The sequence below is a fragment of the Vicia villosa genome, linkage group LG6 (genome assembly GCF_029867415.1).
Source record: "Vicia villosa cultivar HV-30 ecotype Madison, WI linkage group LG6, Vvil1.0, whole genome shotgun sequence".
NCBI classification, from domain to species: domain Eukaryota; kingdom Viridiplantae; phylum Streptophyta; class Magnoliopsida; order Fabales; family Fabaceae; genus Vicia; species Vicia villosa.
The window spans coordinates 150355593-150372706 of record NC_081185.1 but is presented as its reverse complement, the minus strand read 5'-3'; the positions used below and the strand labels follow the sequence as shown (position 1 = coordinate 150372706).

Below are 17114 nucleotides of genomic sequence, written 5' to 3'. Positions count from 1 at the left end.
ATATATAAGTTGCATTGAGAAATTCCCCGTAAATATATGGTGGAGATAGATATACATCAGAGCCATCAATACAAATACAGAAGAAAGCCATTAGCCAGGAGAATAGGAGATATCCAAATATCACTTGATCTCTCAAATAAAGAAACCAGCTCTCATGTCCAGCTATGAATGGCTAAAAAGAACACGACAAGAAAAGATTGCAGCTAGGTATAATTGTATATGCAACCACAAACTCTTTACAAATTAGAGACTGGCCTTTAACTTGTACAGTTTTAGAGAATCAGAAAATTTATACAGCCAAAAACAATTGAGTAGGAATTAAAAAAAGCCGCACTCATGTGTCCGGATATTACACAATCACAACAATATGAGAAAAGACATCACCTTGGAAAATTGAGAAAAAAAATAGGAAAACACATCTGCTAGGTACTATTGTACCAGAGTTACACTTGTTACTAACTAATATACTAGATTTCCTTTATATCTAAATTGATTTCTTTACAAATGTAAATAAATCTTGAATTGTAAATAAATTCATTTACGTCAACAGTGCGGAGGTATACCAATCATATGAACGGGTCGCCACTTGCAGGCACTGTAGTTGGATTTGGAGTATTAGTCTCTGAAACCTCTGCTACTGGTGACGGGGCCTCAGGAGGTGCTGGATCGCTTGTAGGCTCTGCCTGAACAGTTTCCCCATTATTTGGATTTTCGTCACTCACTGATGTTGGGGCAGGAACTCCATTATCTACAGAGGTTTCCCCGGAAGTTGATTCAGGTGGAGCAGCCTCAGGAGTTGGCGTGGAGTCTGATGGAGGTGGATCACTAACAGGTGCAGGTGCAGGTGCAGATGCAGACTCGGGCTGCGGCGCGGAACTGTCCGGCGCTGCTGTGGTTGTAGGAGGTGCTTCCAGTGCCAATGGCTTGCCTGGTTGTGGTTGGGAATTCTGAGCAGCAGAAGCTGGTTTTTTCTGAAGGGAGATAGGTGCGTTAAGTGACATCATCCCCGGAGGTAGGATTTCAATAGGTGGTTTCTTCCCTGCATCTGCCAAACTCGTAAGCTTAGGCTCCTCAAGAGAAGCTAAAAATGCAGCTGTAGCATCGGTTTTTTGTGACGGAGTAGGCTCAACCTCTCTCTGTAGAACTTGGTTCCAGGCCTGAACCAAATTCTTCAGAGTTGGACGTCCATGTGCCTGAAAACAACAAGATCAGACTAGAAATGCTAAATAGAGTGGGAAACTAGTTGTACATAACTAACTGATCATACATGAGCATGAAGAACAGCCTCTGCCAGCATTCCAGTATCCTGCCATGCTTTCTCCATTAGAGCATTGTCACCCAAAACAGCAGCAGAAAATGCAGCTTCCCGTCCCAGGCCGAGCGTGATTAGGTTGTTTATCAGACCCTGTGGTGCATAACATAATTCTTTGTTTTAATTAAAACAAAAACTTCAAAATTGAAAAGCTAAAGAAGAATAACTGATCTCAAAAGGAAGTATATTATAAGACACTATCAAACAATCATTTTATTTAAAAAATAGTGTATTAAGTTTTAAAAAATAAATTCTTTAATCTAAATAATCACAAACTCTTCTCTCTCTCTCACAGGCTCACACAAACGGATGTTTACATGCACACACTTCTCGAAGTCTATAACGATAAGAATGAACACTTCTATAATTCCAGGGTGTTGTTTTTTGTTTCTTGTATTTACCATTTCGATCTTAGTTCTCGGGATTGGGCTTTACTTGAATAAAATTCTAATTTATTAATTATGATCCAGCTCCATTAGATTGTTATGCCAAATTGTCAACATGCACCAAACAGACAGAAATCAGTGGGTTGGAAGAGCAAATATTAGGAAAGGTTGCTTACACTTAGCCGAGTCAACTCTCCATGATTTGCAAGGCGCAATGCTAATCCCCTCAACTCATGACCTTGTAAAGCACCTTTCACTGATCCAGCGGCAGCTAACCTCTTCAAAGCTTCACGAGCAATTTCACCCTGTGCTGTAGCATCTGCAGCATCAATAAGTTCCAAGAACTCTTTTGCGAATTTTACTATGCCCTGAACACCTTCAACTACATCTTGTTTTTTATCTGTTGCATCTTGTTTTTTATCTGTTAAATTAAGAATGTCATTCAAACCAAGTCCAGTACCATCATGTCCTATATCCCGGCTGTTACTCATGGTAAGAAGACAATGAAGAGCTCTCTTCAAATCACTACTCTTCATTGCCAAATCAAACTCCAACCTGCAAAACGTAAACAACAACCATAAGGAGTAAAGAAATGTCACCCAAATGTCAACTAAAATTGCAAGCTCTTAACTATAAGCATACAACACACCTCTTTGACAATCCAGGTAAATGAAGTGCTTCAGTAGCATATCCCATTCCTAGCATAAATTGTGCTAAATCATCATGGTGTTCTCTCCCAAGCCTACTTGCCCTGTTTGAAAAAGTATAATGTGAGATATCCATATATAATCTGAACTAGTGAGCAGTAAATATGAAAAGAGAGAAGGAAATCAACACCATTTTACTGCACTAACAGCATCACCATATGCAGCAAGACATCGGCAACGAATACCGGGATGACTCAAGGATAAGGCGTGAGCTCGCATGTACCTACCACAAGCCAGGAATCAGTAGATCATTCTTGAAACCAGTATCTAAAAAAATGAAAAACCTTAAATATGAATTCCATTTATAAATACAACATGCACGTGTTAGCTAAATTTTTTTTCATGTTAGTTGTTACTTGGTTAGAGGGAGAAATTAAACTGATGACTTCCTTATCACTCCAACCCCTATGTTCCTCTCCCAAACCACCAACATCAAGTCAGCTTACCACTCCTTAAAGTCAACACTCAACTAAACACATTAAGTGCACCTCACATCCCTTTATAAGTGCTACTCGAACTCTGTTTCAAATACAATTGTTCCTAATCACATGGTTTCTTGAATTTCTGCTGACTGCTCATCCAGCACAACATTCATTCCTAACGAAGTGACATCAAAATAACACATTGATCCCCCCTCCAGTGTTAGACATTTACTCTCCTTTACATTTAAATCGGTATAGAAAGAGTATAGATACACAAAAGGTGTTAGTTTGTCTAGTAAAAAATAAATAATTTTTGAAATTTTAAGGGAATTAACCTAGAGGGAGATAATCATATAATAGCCTGATGTGAAAGCCATCACATTTGTTTCATGCACTATAGCAAAAGATAGAACAGAAAATCCAGGAAAAAATATATGTCGCGAGCTCTCACGTAATAGGGGTTATCTTGGAAATAGTATTTGAAGTAATAGGACCATTAAATATTTACTGCTGGAAATAAAAATCAATAAGATTATATGTAGTATTGGAAATTTAGGATCATAGAAAATTGTCAAAACCAATTGTCCTTATATTTATTTTCTAACAAAAAATTTATATGCACTTAACTCAAATTTATTTTCTTAGGCTATTTTCTTGTTTTAAAACGTCCAATTGAAAGTAAGATGCCCCAACTAAAACGTCCAATTGAAAGTGGGAAGCCCAAACTACCTGTCAATTAGCCAAAGAACTCCATCCTTGACACCCACTACAACAAGAGGCCCAACTGGACGTTTTTGCTCTGTCGGAAAACGAGTAACTGCCACAGACACACCCCCGCCACCAACTGCTACTTCACTTGTCCTCCTCTCCTCTGCTTCTTTTGTCCAAGAGTCATCACCATCAACTCTAGACTGTTTTGGTAACGATAGAAAAGGTGGCACTGAAGGAGCATGCTGAAATGAAGCCAGTCGAACCACCTAGAATAGGAACAAGAAACATCTTCATATGTATGAAAAATTACAAGATCAAAGGATAAGACACCCTCCAAGGAAACCAGCAATATATGTTTGTTCTTATTCGATGAGATGACAAAGTAACTAGTGGTGTGTTTGTGTAAACTACAACATGAGGATCGAAAACAAAAATTTCAATATTTAAAACAAGGAGATAAAGCAAACACTGGATGTAACCAATTCGAGAGCAATATTCTCTGCTCTCAAATTTCTCACAAGACGTAACTTTTAGTGAATAGTACAATATAAAACCAGAATCATAGACTTGAATTAAATTTAATCATCTCCAATGCAAAAATAACACAAAAACTCAGATGTGAAGCTCATATTCTTTCAGCCTTTAAAACTGAAGAAAACTAACAATTAATCAAAGATGTAGAATATATCAATGTCTTTAATAGAGGTACTATAGTTTTGAAAAGTAATGCTGGTTTCAAAGAAGAAATCTAATTACACAAACTTCCATACAAAATATTCTTTCAACTCACTCAAGCAACATATATCAAACATATCTCAAAATAAAATATTAAATCATGATGAAAGTGAAAATAGACCCTGAATGTCTGCAGTCATGTCCATATAACAAAAATTGAAAACATTTTTAACCTGCAGCATTGGTGGCCTCAATGGTATTCTTTCTTCTGTAGAAGATTGAGGACCTTCAACTGTAATTAGTGCTAACTCTCCATGCTCTGATATTGCTCTTGTCTGTGCTTCTCTCATTTTCTGCTCATCTTTCATCTTCTTAGTTTCAATGTCGATTTGTGTAACCCCAGCGTCCACAAAAACAACTCTGAAACCAAAGCATATACGTTAAATAACTTATAAATATTAGCTGTTGCAATTTAATACTTGAAAAAAAGAGAGAATTAATCTGATATTGCTTTTGTCTGTGCTTCTGTAGATTCTTTAGTGAAAATCTTGTGACTGGAAGAGTAAAATACAAAGTGTGTCTGGATTTAGTGCTGAAGCAGAGCTCAGGGCAATGGCACCAGGGATATGCGAACTATTATGGCTGAAAATGATCTTCGAAAACTTTAAGATAATGAGTGATGAACCAATGAGACTTTATTGTGATAATAAGTCTACTATTAGCATAGCCCATAATCCAGTGCAACACTGATAGAACATAACATATTAAAGTTGATAGACACTTCATCAAAGAAAAATTAGATAGTTGTCTTATTTGCACTCCATAAGTTTCTTTCCAAGGCAACAAACCTTGCAGATCTGCTAACTAAGGGGCTAAACAACAATAACTTTGAAAATATTGTTTCCAGCCTAGGAATGATAAATATTCATTCAGTAGCTTGAGAGAGTGTGTTGTAAATAGTTTTTTTCACAGTAGTTATTTTTACTATTGTTAGTAGTTTGTATTTGGGCCTTTAGCCCATTAGTCAGACTCATTAGGTTAGAATAGTATACATGTAATGAGATTAGTGGTTGTATTTATTCATATTTGAAGTATACTATTCAATTTTCACAATAATATCCAAACACATGAGGGATGAAACTTTTGTAGAACTGCAGCTACACCAACAATGTTCAACGCTGGCATGGTTTAGCCATTACTATTTACTTCCTGACTAGATAAATGTTCGTCAGAATTTTCTAAATCATAACTCACCATTTTTCATAGGTCATTTATGAATAGATGATATAGTTGGTCTCTTCATAAAAGGCCAGGGAATTAACATTGTAAATTATAGTTTCTCATTTCGACTCTCTAAACTAAAGTAAACTTACGAAAGGACCGAGTAATATGGTAGACACTTACTCTATAGTTGTTGGTGTCGCCACAAACAGTTGTCTCCGGTGCCAAACAGCACTGGTAGCATATGGAATCGAAACATCTCCCAGGTATCTATATTGTGGGCGCAGAGAAGATATGACTATGTATTGTTGGTATGCAAATGCACAATACTCGACAGTATGGTCCCAAGCAGTCCATTCGGGCTGAGGAAGTAGACCTCCCACAGGCTGAAATGTCTCCCAACTGAATCACAAACAAAATTAAATGCAATGTTAAATCTAAATGTTACGAAAATCGTGAACTTCTTACCCTCATTATAACTAAGACAAATTAAATACTGGCATTCAACTTTATATGAATGCGATTCAAATCAGGGGGTTAACAGGTTGTACAAAATTGGGAGGGGAGGGAAAAAAACGCCATGTAGTTTAGGCAAAATCCTTATTTCATATTTGAGGGTGAGGTGGCCCAGAAGCATGCATCAAACAAGGTGATTAAACCACCTATTATAGGTGGCAAGTGTAAAAGCACATGGCCGCAGCCTCTTAACATGTAAGAAACATCAGTACAGATAGTCTTACAAAGAGTATGAGTATGCAAAAGATTGCCCGATTCTACTATTAAAGAAGAACACCTTTGATAGAGCTGAACCTTAACCTTTCATAGAGGAATTTTTTTATTTGGTATGGATAAAAGTTCTTCCTATGTTATACTCCCTCAGGTCTCATATGTAAGCAACAAAAAAAAAAAAAATCAATGATCTTAATATAATCAAAAGTCTCCTAATATTATAACATTGAATGTTACTATTCAAAATTTACTCCTAATGTTTTTATTGCTTTCAGCAACTTCCAAAGCTAAATGTAAGTGTAAAATTGTAAATACTGTGTAACTTAAAGGAACTTTGACTGTTTTCTTTAAGGGTGAGCTTTTTTTTGCATTTTTGCTTACATATGAGACCGGTAGGAGTACTATTTAATTCTCGAAGATGAATTGTTGATTTAATAGCTCAGATATTGTCCTTTGTGATATTGACCCGATCTGATAACATCGTGATAAAATTTATATCAGTGACATGGATAGAAGTTTTGAACAGTGGGGTTTCAAATAAATAACTAGAAAAAGGTTATGTACTACTGCTGGGTTGGGTTCAATTTATTTACACAAAAACAATATGTCTTTCTACTATAATCAAAATAGAACCATAAAAAAGCCGTTTAGCTAAGCAAGGTCAGCAACTTATCTTACATCAGTACCAAAAAGTGGAATTACTAGAGAGGAGAGACAATAAAGTGTTTGAAGCAGATACAGGGCTTGACGCAAAAAATGAGAGTGACTACCTAATCAGAGTGCAACAGTTCATTAAACATCCTTATCACATGACCATTTGGAGAAATGATCACATGAAAAGAACTGCATATAGCTAATAAATCCAGTAGGAAACTTACATGTGCAAAAAACATATAAATGGGTATAGGCTAAAGAAGGCAGGGGACAGAAAGAGAAATGGGCCAAGTAGAGTTAAAGCAACATGAATTGCAGAGTTTAAGCAGGCAGAGCAAGGTCTGAAAGACATGCATGTTTGAAGTTCACTATTTAATAGAGAAATAGGGGTGTGTGGTAATGAATTGGACACACTAATCCACCTAACTAACATTCATTTGCTCCTGTGAGTATCCGTCCTTCAAATAATGTTAGTAAAAACATGGCATGAAATAGTAACCACTTTTTAACTATTTTTTTCCTTACCATGAGAAATAGTATTAGACGGAAAACAGGGGAAGTATAAATAGTGGGACATAAAAACATCTTTGATATAAAAAAAATGAAAAAAGGGGATATAAAGAAAATGGGAGTGATTAGGTGGCTTGGAGGAATGACATAGGAGTTGGAGTGATAAGGAAAATATAGGTTCAACTCCCACCACTAACAAAATACAACTTACATTTTGGCATTAAAATATATGTATTGCAGCAGGGCTGCCTGTCTCTCTGCATGTCAAAAAAGGAAATTTCCTCGAAACAGACATGTGAATGTACAAAATATAATGATAAATGTAGACCTATCCTAAAGCAAAACTAGATTCAAAGTAGCCCCCTTATACATGTGAGCATTCTAATCTTAAAAGAGGCAATACTCTATTTAGAGGTCAGCTGTGGGGAAGAAAGGGAATTCTGAATTTATCACAGTTTTTTTACTGTACAACAATCACAAATTTCACCTGTATAGCTGGAAGTTTTGAGGTGCTGCCTCAGATGGAGATCTATGTGAAGAAAATCCATCATCGTAAGTGGAAAAAGAAGAAAGACCACTGCTTCCATAACCTGATAACGGCATAGACTGGATTGTCGAAATAGCAGTAGCAGCAATAGGACTGATTCTTCTAGATGTCCGATAGGCAACACCAAGCAGTGCCCCTCCATGCAAACCAATGACCTAAAACAGATACATTGATTCAAAAGGTACCCTAACATTCAAATTGTTGCTCCTGTTTTCAATAATACTCTCTTTGATAAATAACATGCAAAAGAGGTCATACTATCTTCGCATAGAAAAACAAACAGATTTATGACTCTTGGCAACAGGATAGAAGTGGATTTATTATAAAGAATTTTAAAATCTAAGACATGTTAAATACATTTTGGAACACCACCATTGTCAATTTCGAAAATATATTCACTACAATATTTTACAAGAAACAGTAAAACAAAAAAAAACATTCACCGACGAATTATCCGATAAATTAGTTTCTATAGCACCAAATTGGCAGTTGCATAGCAATAGCAACAATATATACCAAACATGGACTATCTAGAGCTAGTTATTCAATCAATTGATAATCATAATTTATCAGAGCCCTGATTAATCTAAGAAAAGAGTACATAATTTAGTAGCTATTAAGAAGGTGCCATTTACTTTAAAATTTTGCAGAAGTTTGATTTATAAGATAGAAGCATTGCCACCGGTAAAGCCGGAATCATCCAATCCTATATTATAACATTTACTGGCAATATTTGAGACTGAAAGAATCTTACTGGTTCACTGCGTGCACCAACAGACCTCATTAGTATATTTGATGTTCCGTCATCTAACACAATTCGCACTTGAACAGAAGCTGAAGAACCAGCAGCAGCTGCAGCTGCTGCTGCTTGTGCTGCAGCAGCTTCTTTTGCTCTTTTCGATGAACTACCCTTGGGAATTATAGGAATTCGGGGAGGTAATGTTGATTCCAGTATAGCAAATCTGTCACGACAAGTATCCCATGCGAGAAGCCTTGCACTGCCAGAGTCAACAATTGACCAATCACTGACCTTGTAGACAGAGAAATAAGGAATATCTGGCCATACGATTGCTAAATACCTGCAAACATATGATACAGTAAGAAAGGCTACAACATACAAAAACATGGTTAAGTTAATAATCTCAAGCTGTGACCTATAAGAGGAATACCAGAAGTTATAATTCTATGCATTGCATTGTACATCCGCATTTAAATTATATACTTCTTTGGCAAAAAAAAAAACAATGTCCCTTTAATAAGTCTCTTTCCAAATTATTAGATGCATTAACTATTTTTTTTTATTAAAAAAAAAACCAAATGACTGAAATACTAGAGACAATAATTAATTTAGTGAAAAAATGTGAGTCCCAATAATTGAAGGGCAATTTTGAAAAATCAATATACATTGTTGACAAATTTAATGTAAATAAGTAGATTAAATAATTTTCCTAATTCTTTGTGAATTGATGAAAGAGGGGCTTTATATAGGGACGAGGGTAGGTTTAAGAAAAAATGCTAGCTTTTAGTTACGGATACACTTTATGGGAAGAAATCCAATCGATGGTAATAAAAGTAACTTACTTTCCAGAACTGCTCACAGAAAGAACAGAGTATGAATCGTGAGGAACTGGTGTGCTAATGTGCTTCTTCCCCTGCTTGACAGACAGTGGTTCAAAAGAATCTCCCTGAGATCTTCCTGTTTCCGACAAGGCGCTGTTATTTCCGAGGGATGGATTTACAGAGTTGTTCAGTTGAAAATTTAATAGCTTTAGCTCCCTTTCAATTACAAATACAGCAGAATGCTCTCTGCTGTCTGGTGGGGTGGGTAGGGGAGCAACAGGTGGAAGAGATCTAGCATCAAACTCGCAGATGACAACACCAATATTGGTTCCAATAGCAACAAGGTGTGGCTGCAGCGTATGTGCAACCATACAATACACCTGCAGCAAAAATCAGCGGCGAAAAATTTGACCAAATCCATTACCATGTAGAGTCAACAAAAAACAGTGGATTCAGCAGGAAGTAATATGGGCTTTAAGTCCAATTTATTTTCTATTAAAAAGGGATTTATTACCCTGGGGCATGATAACAATATTCTGAAGCGTACAAAAACTTATGAAGCATTGAAATATAGTTTTCAACAGACTCCATAACACTCAATCTTGATCTTATCCTAACCTCTTGTCTTGTCATCCATATCCTTGGAGTGTTTTAGAAGTTTCAAACCATAAAATAAGGAACAATACATTCTAAACCAAGTCAAAATTAACAAAATGGTAACTAGTTAGCCACATACCCTCAGTTTTTTATTAGGAGCAAGAGCATGTGGAGGAATAACTGTTGTCAATTCGCACAATGGCCTAGTGAGAGCAGAATATGTGGGATGTTCAATTGCCCTAGCAAAAGTTCAAACAAAGAAATCTTCAAATCTATAATGGATACAGTGCATCATCACACAATCTTGTAAAAAATTAAGATACTAAAAGCCACCGCAAGAGAAAGAAAACTGCATACCATATGTGAGAATCTTTGACACAGGTTAAAATATCAAGGTTTGGAGCTCGAGGGTGGCACCAAGAAGCCACACTGTGGCAAGCCAATTTTGGAACAGGCTTTATACGCCGCAGCTCCTGAGAAATAAAAGCATGCTAATGCTAAGTCTTTCTAGTCGTGAAGGGGATTTTCATAGAATTAAGGTGAAGGCACTAGCCCCAAAAACATACCTTAAAGGAGATTGTGTCCCATATAGCTAATGTCTTATCTGCACCAATTGTAATTAGTTGAGGAGCACCTCCCATCACTCTGGACAGCTCAACTGCCACAACCCCGCCATCATGAGCCTAGATGCATCATGTGATTCCATAAACAAGAATAATAGGGTAGAAAAATGACAAACAAAAAGAAATATAAGCTACATAAAATTGAGAAGAGATCAAAAGTTAGTTTTGTTCAACACAATCTATGTTTTCACTTCCACCTTTTGCCTGGACTTACTTGAACAGAGACGAAATAACAACTGAAATTTAGCAACAATAAACAATGTCTTGTCCATGTTTCAAAGCCATTTCAAGCGATACACATTTCATCTTTCATCAATTATTGAACTAATCAACAAAGTGGAGTAAGCATAAGGAAAAGAATGGTACTTTTAAACTCAGCTTGGGTACAAGTTCACGTGAATCTTGTCCATGATCAGCACTCCAAATTATGAGCAATCCATCACTAGCACCCGAAACCAGGAGAGCCTGAAATCAACCCATAACCCCACCCACAAAGAAAAATGGAATGAAGTGTCACAAGTATTCCACACATAAAAGTAACATCCAAGCGTACAAAAGCAGCACATGCATTCCCCATATTAACAAGCAATTGTAATTTCTCAATGAATTGTCTAGATGGACACTAAGCTGTCACAAAATGAAAGTTTCTGCAAATAAAGTTGGAATTGGAACTAATACAGGTCTTAGCCAATGCCTACAAATGCAGAATATATTAAAAGTGTGAGGGTTAATATTATTCTTTGTTAGAGCATAGGTAAAAGTATGAAGTTCCTGAAAACAATGCTAGTAAAATAAAATTATGTAGCATAAATTTATCCATGGGTAATCAAGATCTACCTCGCCTGAAGCTGCCATGAAGGACCTCAAGCAAGAGATTGTTCCTTTATGACCTCCAGTGTATCTTCTCGCAAGCTGCATGGAACAGGAGCATCATAACATGCTAATAGTTGAGACTAGATTATTATTTTGGTTACCAACCTTCCATGTAATCATTGAGAGAACTCTGATGACTCCGTCAGATGCACCAAAAGCCACAAGAGGACCATCACCAACGCCAGATCTATAAAGAAACTCCATGCTGTAGTAGCAGAAAAAAATGGAAACTTGAAACAACTTGTGACATGTATGAAGATTGCAAAAGAAAAATACAAACATTCACTATAAAAACATTCATTCTTGACAATAAATTTATGATTTGAGGACTATACTAGATCGCATATGAAGCACGAAGGATCAATAATATAATATGAGATACCAAATTATACCAAATTTCCATGAGTATAACTGTATAAGACAGAATAAAGTAGAAGTTTGGTGCATTCTTTTTGCAAGGTAGTGATTTTTCACACCAAGGACTTTAATCTGTAGAAATAACCAAAACAACAGCAAATACAACAACCAATTCTTATCCCACTAAGTGGAGTCAGCTACATGGATCAAATTACGCCATAAAGTTTTATCAAAGACCATGTTTCTTTCCAATTCATTAATCTCGAGATATTTCTTAATAGTTTTTCTTATAACTTTTCTAGGTGTTTCTCTACCTCTAGTTGTTTGACTCTTCTCTATCTAATCTACTCTCCTTACAATAGAATCTACAGGTCCTCTCTTTATATGCCCAAACCACCTAAGCCTATTGTCCACCATCTTTTCTACTATAGGGGCTACCCTAACACTCTCTCTAATAATATCATTTTTAATCTTATCTCGTCTAGTCTTACCACACATCCAACGCAACATTCTCATTTCAGCTACACTTATTTTATTCTTGTGTTGGTTTTATCCAACACAACATTCTCATTTCTGATACACTTACTTTATTTTGTCGTACAACTTCGCATACCTTATTGTTGTCCAGTAAAATTTTCCCTTTAGTTTGAACGGTACTTTTGTGTCACATAAAACTCCTTAGGCACTCCTCTATTTCAACCAATCATAATAACAAAAAATAAGATGGCAAATGAACTATTGTCAAGCAAGATCTCCGTATGGAATTTGGCAATATATCACTGCAAATGCTGAAATGCCCACCCAACCACTATTCAATTTGAATATGCATGTTTATTGGTTGTTGTATTTGTATTTGTTAATGAAAGGGGGGAATTTGGGAGTGGGTAAGAGTTGTAACTCACATGCGAAATCTAAATCAGAGTAAGAGACTAAAAAGTAAATAACAAGGACTTTTTAACGAAGATGGGTAAACTGTGCCTACGTCTCTGGGAGTACTACGACTGCCTCTTTGTATTATTTAGAATTGAATTAGGGTTACAACTCTGTTACATGATGTATTTATAATACAAATAACAAATCAACTCGCCCATCTCGCTCCGCTATGCTCTACTACAACATTTGACCACTTTTCAGACAATAGCCATTACAACAGAGAGGTAACAGGCCCAAACAATAGAGACCATTTAGAGAGGAATAAATTATAGTTTATAAGTATATTAGTTTACTGAAAAACTAACAACGTTTAAAAATGATCAAATTTCAGGAATCTCTTATTATTTAATTCAAAGACATATAATCATGAAATGATTCCAGCCATATGAACCGGGAAAATGCATATATGTAAATATTGGCACAGTTTGATATATAACAAAAAAGCATTGCTGAAGTTGCTGATGTGTGAATAGATAGATCACATGTTCGAGTCTGAAATTAATCTCTTGCAATTGCAAGGTATGACTGATAAGTAATAGATTCACAATGGGTCCGACCCTTTTCTGAACGTCACATGGTGGGTGCTTCATAGCACCCTTTAAAAGCATTGCTTGAGTTGAAAAACATCAAAATTATATAAATGACAGCTACACAGTCATAATAGAAAGTGGAAAAAGGATGATTTGGAAAAGGATCAATACAAAACAAAAAGAAAACAGCCATAGGATGGTTAACATGTCTTACCTTAATAGATAGTGTGTAGCAATTTTAACAATAGCATAATAAAAACTTACCAGTGTAGGGACTTGTTATCAAGCTCTTGCTTTGGTACATCGCGGCCACGCATCGTCACCAAGTCCAAAAATATAGCTTTGTTTAAACAACATATAACAAGAAAATGCCTCCCTTTTGTTGATGGGGCGGGAGAACTGAAAGTTGAAGTATGGACAGCTGTTGGTGCCTCTGCCGCTGCAGAGCGATTATGCCAAAGTTGCCAAAAGCGCACGTCGTCATCATAAAAATTCACCTGCTTAACACTTTAAGGCGGGTAAAAAGTCATTATAAGCAAACGAACCATGGAAGTCAAAAAATGATATAAAAACACAAAGCAAGGTATACTACCTTCCTCCACGAATAGCTTCTGTTGGTTTCCCTTTAGACTCTACCAAACAAAACAAAACAAAATATATAGTTACAAAGTTCTGAAACTAGAACAACGCAGAAATATTAAAAGGTCGCAAAACATGCTTAAGAAATTGTTGTTTTCTGGGTGCATAAAAAGGAACTCATTTGTTATAGTTTACTTGATCCTAATAATGTCAGAGCATAACCAAACAGGAACAATAGTAAGCCCTATGATAATAAGTTATCATACTATTCAAGCTCACAAAGAAATTAACCTGATTTGAGGGTTTTCTCACCGGTAGCAATAAAACAAATTGGCAAACATAGATAAGTGATAACTAGTCAATTCCTCAAAATACAACAACAACAACCAAGCCTTATCCCACTAAGTGGGATCGGCTACATGGATCAACTTCTGCCATAATGTTCTATTCAAGACCATACTTCTATCCAAATCGTTAATCTCGAGATCTTTCTTAATAACTTCTCTTATAGTTTTCTAGATCTTTCTCTTCATCTGATTTACTCTCTTTACACATAATCTACCGGTCTTCTCTCTACATGCCCAAACCACCTAAGCCTATTTTCCCAAATCTATTCTACAATAGGTGTTACCCTAACACTTTCTTTCATATTGTCATTTCTAATCAGAAATCTTATCGTGTCTAGTCAATTCCTCAAAATAACATTGACAAATGACAATTACAATAAGAATGCTAAAAATGAAAACAAATTCCTGTGGAGGAATGTTACTGAAAACTAGTATCATTGTAATGTTTGCATAAAATGAGATTTATATTTCCAAATCAATCCAATGACAGCAAATGCCTGAAGTCTATAACAATTACGAACGCTACTTTTCGAGAATTCATTCATTTACATTCAAATTTTTTGAAAAAGTTACAGCAGTAGAGTAAAACCTGTTTCTCCCTCAGCCAATTTCTCCAATTTTGCACCAACTAACCGTCGTTCATCGACTCCGCCAGCTTTCAACTCATATATCACCTGAAAAACGTTTCAATCAACACACAACAACAGAAAAAGGAAAAATGAAACGAAAAATGAAAATTCAACTTTACCTGACGGTGCTCCCAGTTCCAAACAGATACTCGATCTGAATCATCGGCAGTTACCATCCATGGATGCGTCGGATGTAATTGGATCTTAACGATTTTATCGGTGGAAGGACGAAACGCTTTTAGTCGCAGCATTTCCTTCTATTTGCGTAGCTAAGAAAAGCGATTGTGGAGAAAATTGTTTCCAGAAGTTGTTGAGATCGGAATCGCGTTTTCAGATTCTGTTCAAATCTGGTGAAAATTCAAACTCCGTGAAGATTTTGAAATGTGCGTCAACGGCACGGAGTTATGAATTTGTTCCGTCTTCAAGAACGATGCTCCTTAGTTGTATCTTGGTTTCTGATAAACGAAACGGAAATAACAGAAAATTTTCGTGTGATGTATGAGAAGGTTTCTAACTGGTGACTGAGTGGTTAGCTTTGGAGGCTTGAATTGTAATTTCAGTAATTGTGGTTGTGTAGAGAAGCAACACGGTGATCCCTGCTTTTGCTTGATGCCTTCAAGCTTTTCCTTGATTTTGTTCTGTATTATGTTTCCTTCATTTTCTTCTTCTTTTCTTGCATTTTCTTTTCAGTTTTTTTTTTTGTTTCGAATTTTTTTTTGGGTGTAGTGAAGATGATGAAACAAGTGGAGTTACTATTTGCACCCTTTGTTTTCTAACACACCTCCCATTTTAAATATTTGGGTTAAATGTATTTTTTATACCTATAAATATCTCATTTTAAGTTTTTATTAAAAAAGTAAACTTTAGTCTCTACAAAATTGTTATGCATGTAATTTTAGTCCATTTTGTTAAATCAATGTATATTTTTGAATGAATATTTTGAAGACATGTTTAAAACGTTATAAAAAAAAATTTTGAAAAAAAACTCAAAATTTGATTTCTAAGTCGAAGTTTTCATTATTTTTATTATTATTATTTAAAATTTTAAAAACTCATATTTAATTCTTTTATTTTAAAAAATTCTAAAATTTGATAAAGAATTATTTTATTGTATTTTAAACGTATCGCAAAAAAGTTATTCAAAAATTTGAAAGTTTAAGAGTAATTAAACATTTTTAAAATTTTAGAAAATAGTAAGGACTAAAACTGCATGTATGAAATTTTTGTAGGGATTAAAATATATTATTTTTTTAATAAAGACTAAAAATGAAAGTTAAAATATTTATAGGGACCAAAACATATTTAACCCTAAATATTTCTATTGAGGAATTGGATTTTATAACCCTCCCAAATCCAAATTCGGGAGTACATATTTAAGTGAGACACCTTATTTTTCTAAAAACTAATCTAGAACTATATCTTCAGACAAACCTTTTCAAATATTTTGTTATTTTATCAACTCAATAACAAATATAAAAATGTCGTTCCAGATTTGTCAAACGGAAATTTGAAAGAAAAAAAAAACCATCTTGCATGTATTTTTTAATTTGGTGACTATTTTGAAAGTGGATTTTCGAAAATATCAAGCGAGAAATTTAATAAAACATCATCTTGCATGTTTAGATTGATCGTGATAAAAAACATCATTTCTCCTTTAAACCCTACTAAAACCTTCTTTCACGCTCAATCAACTTTTCTACTTCAAAACAACATTTGTTTGTTTTTTCACATTAAAATGAGCAAAAAAAGTTGGAATTTAAGGTAATGTACATGTATTTCCTTTCTCGTTACCTACATTAATCTGGTTTTGTGTCTGGAAAAAGAATGTTGCATCCGAAAATACATTTATGATTTTTTCTTGAATGTTATACAAAATTGTATTTCCGGATTAGTTCATAGTTAAATTTGATCAACTTTTTAATATTTTCTACTATGATTGGCCTTATAAATGGTGCATCCTAATGTTGTCCTTAAACCTATTGTGTATTTGAATGTCAAAATGGTACAAATGACCAGTAGTGTGTTGTTTGTGGTCATATGCTCTAGTAGATCCGTACAAAGACTGCCAAATTAGGGTTCGAGGTTATAATCAAAAGGTCAAATAATGGTTCAAATAAAAGACATGCATTTGTGACACTAATATGCAAAAGAAATGGTAAGTACACAAATCATATCCAAAAGTTGAAACGGAATGCCACTTGTTGAAGGAAAT

The 17114-nt window shown here is 35.2% G+C and overlaps 1 protein-coding gene across 1 annotated transcript; it reads right to left on the bottom strand.

Moving 5' to 3' along the window:
* Positions 1-90: 90 nt before the first annotated feature.
* Positions 91-15589, bottom strand: LOC131610494 (uncharacterized). Its single transcript, XM_058882453.1, has 21 exons — positions 15022-15589; positions 14863-14947; positions 13940-13979; positions 13612-13854; positions 11633-11732; positions 11492-11566; positions 11021-11119; positions 10598-10714; positions 10389-10504; positions 10171-10270; positions 9456-9814; positions 8629-8953; positions 7815-8029; positions 5618-5836; positions 4447-4633; positions 3557-3804; positions 2536-2628; positions 2348-2449; positions 1875-2253; positions 1268-1405; positions 91-1193 (listed from the first exon to the last, which is right to left on the bottom strand). The coding sequence occupies exons 1-21, from the start codon at positions 15151-15153 to the stop codon at positions 567-569; spliced, it is 3999 nt and encodes a 1332-aa protein (XP_058738436.1). The 5' UTR covers positions 15154-15589; the 3' UTR covers positions 91-566.
* Between the last annotated feature and the right edge of the window lie 1525 nt (positions 15590-17114).